Source organism: Cucumis melo, chromosome 3 (genome assembly GCF_025177605.1).
Source record: "Cucumis melo cultivar AY chromosome 3, USDA_Cmelo_AY_1.0, whole genome shotgun sequence".
Classification (NCBI taxonomy): Eukaryota; Viridiplantae; Streptophyta; class Magnoliopsida; order Cucurbitales; family Cucurbitaceae; genus Cucumis; species Cucumis melo.
Genome location: NC_066859.1, coordinates 20,563,286 through 20,565,289, shown reverse-complemented (window position 1 = coordinate 20,565,289; position 2,004 = coordinate 20,563,286). Strand labels below are relative to the sequence as shown.

General features: G+C 33.1%; 1 protein-coding gene across 1 annotated transcript; it reads right to left on the bottom strand.

Moving 5' to 3' along the window:
* Positions 1 to 664: 664 nt before the first annotated feature.
* Positions 665 to 1,431, bottom strand: LOC107992364 (serine/threonine-protein phosphatase 7 long form homolog). Its single transcript, XM_051082785.1, has 2 exons — positions 1,017 to 1,431; positions 665 to 934 (listed from the first exon to the last, which is right to left on the bottom strand). The coding sequence occupies exons 1-2, from the start codon at positions 1,383 to 1,385 to the stop codon at positions 728 to 730; spliced, it is 576 nt and encodes a 191-aa protein (XP_050938742.1). The 5' UTR covers positions 1,386 to 1,431; the 3' UTR covers positions 665 to 727.
* Between the last annotated feature and the right edge of the window lie 573 nt (positions 1,432 to 2,004).

The window sequence follows — 2,004 nt, the reverse complement described above, 5'->3', positions numbered from 1 at the left end:
CGTGTACGGGGTACACGACTTCCACATCAGCTTGGACTTATTGACCGTCCAAGTCCCGTCCAACGTGGCAAGAAGTCGTGTACCGGGTACACGACTTCTTTGTTTTAATTTAATATTATGTTGTTATTTTTATTATTATTATCATTATTAGTATTATTATTATTATTACTACTATTATTATGTTCAGTGTTGTTGTTATTATTATTATTATTATCATTATTAGTATATATTATTATTATTATTATTGTAATTATTATTATTATTATTATTATTATTATTATTATTATTATTATTATTATTATTATTATTATTATTATTATTATTGTTATTATTATTATTATTATTAGTATTATTATGTTATTATTATTTTTATCAATATTATTATTATTATTATTAGAATTAGAATTAGAATTAGAATTAGAATTAGAATTAGAATTAGAATTATTATTGGATGACAACTCAAATTATGTTTAGCAAATACTTGTGTTAGTTTCCTTTATGAAGATTTTAATATAATTTCGGTGTAAACGATATGTTCTAAATTTCAATTGAATCGAGATAAATTGTTTGTGTACTAAATGTGTAAGTTTTCAAGAGTTTATAGTCAAATTTCTTAGTAAAAAACTACCATACTTTTAAAAAGGTTAGACATTTAAAAAATTAATTAACAATGTCTTATACATTTTTAATTGAAATTAACAAGAATTCAAAATTAATTTACAAACTTTTAATTATCCTCATCACCCTCTACGACATCATCGCCTTGCCGTCGTCGTCTACGTCGCATGCGTCTACGATCTGTGTCAGCAACAGTAAGTCGTCGAGTCTGTTGAATAATGTGATCTACGCGCTCTGTGGTTCTATCACATATTTGCCCTAAAGCTTCTATATCGTGTTCCACGGAGAAAGTTTGTACTTCGTCAACAAAATCATACTGAAAGATTGCAAGTAATACAAACCAAATTATTGTTTTATTTTGATTAAATGTATAAAACAAAGCATATTAAAATCCTTACCATGCAATGATAGAAAGCGCCCTCTTGGGTGATAAAGCGTCTGGTAATCGACCTATACCAAACAAAATAGTTCTCTGATACCGTCGGTTCGCTTGTAGTGGGTGCTTCAACCCGAAAATCATATCGCGAATTCCACACTCCGATATGTTCCGCATGAATCCGACGCCAATCTTGATCATGTTTACCCCTTAAATCTATTTGATGCAACCTTTGATCTGTGTAGCTAATCGCTGGTGGCGTTTGCAACATATTAAACTGTCGCAATACACGATCTGGTTGATGTTTCTCGACCAGATGGAAACAAATCAATGGACCCACGTAAGTCCAAACCGCTTGACCACTCTGACATCTAACAGGAAGCGATGCCATAATGTCGGGCGTGTATGGTGTCCAATTAATCTATTCAAAAAACAAACGTCAGTAGTCAACAAAAAATAAAATTATAGAACATTTGGTTAATATTTAACCTGAGACCGACTCAGCCGATCAAATGTCCATCGATATATGAGCAACATATTCCCTGACTGTTCAGATGCAGCTTGAACACCGCTCCATCTAATTTGTGAAATAAACAATTAATAAATTATAGATAGTGCAAATTCTATTAAAAAAACAACATATATATTAAATAGTACCTGAAACTCAAAGGTCGACCATCTGAATGCTGCAACGTTTTCTGTGGAGCTATAATGGAGAATCTGTCGTATGCCCATACTTGTAGCAACATCAATGGGCCAGCGATCTCTAAGGACTGTGCATTACTCGCTCGACAGAGTTCCCTATATAACCATGCGAGAGTCGCAGCACCCCACACATACGTACCAGCCTGGTCAAAATCAAATAAGAATTGAAGAAACATACAGTGGACCAGGGTGTTTGACTTATCAGCGAAAAGAAAGCCCCCAATCAACTGCATGATGTAGGCACGAGCATATCTCTGAACGCTCACAATATCAGCATCTGGTGGCAATTCTTCGAACTGTTATGC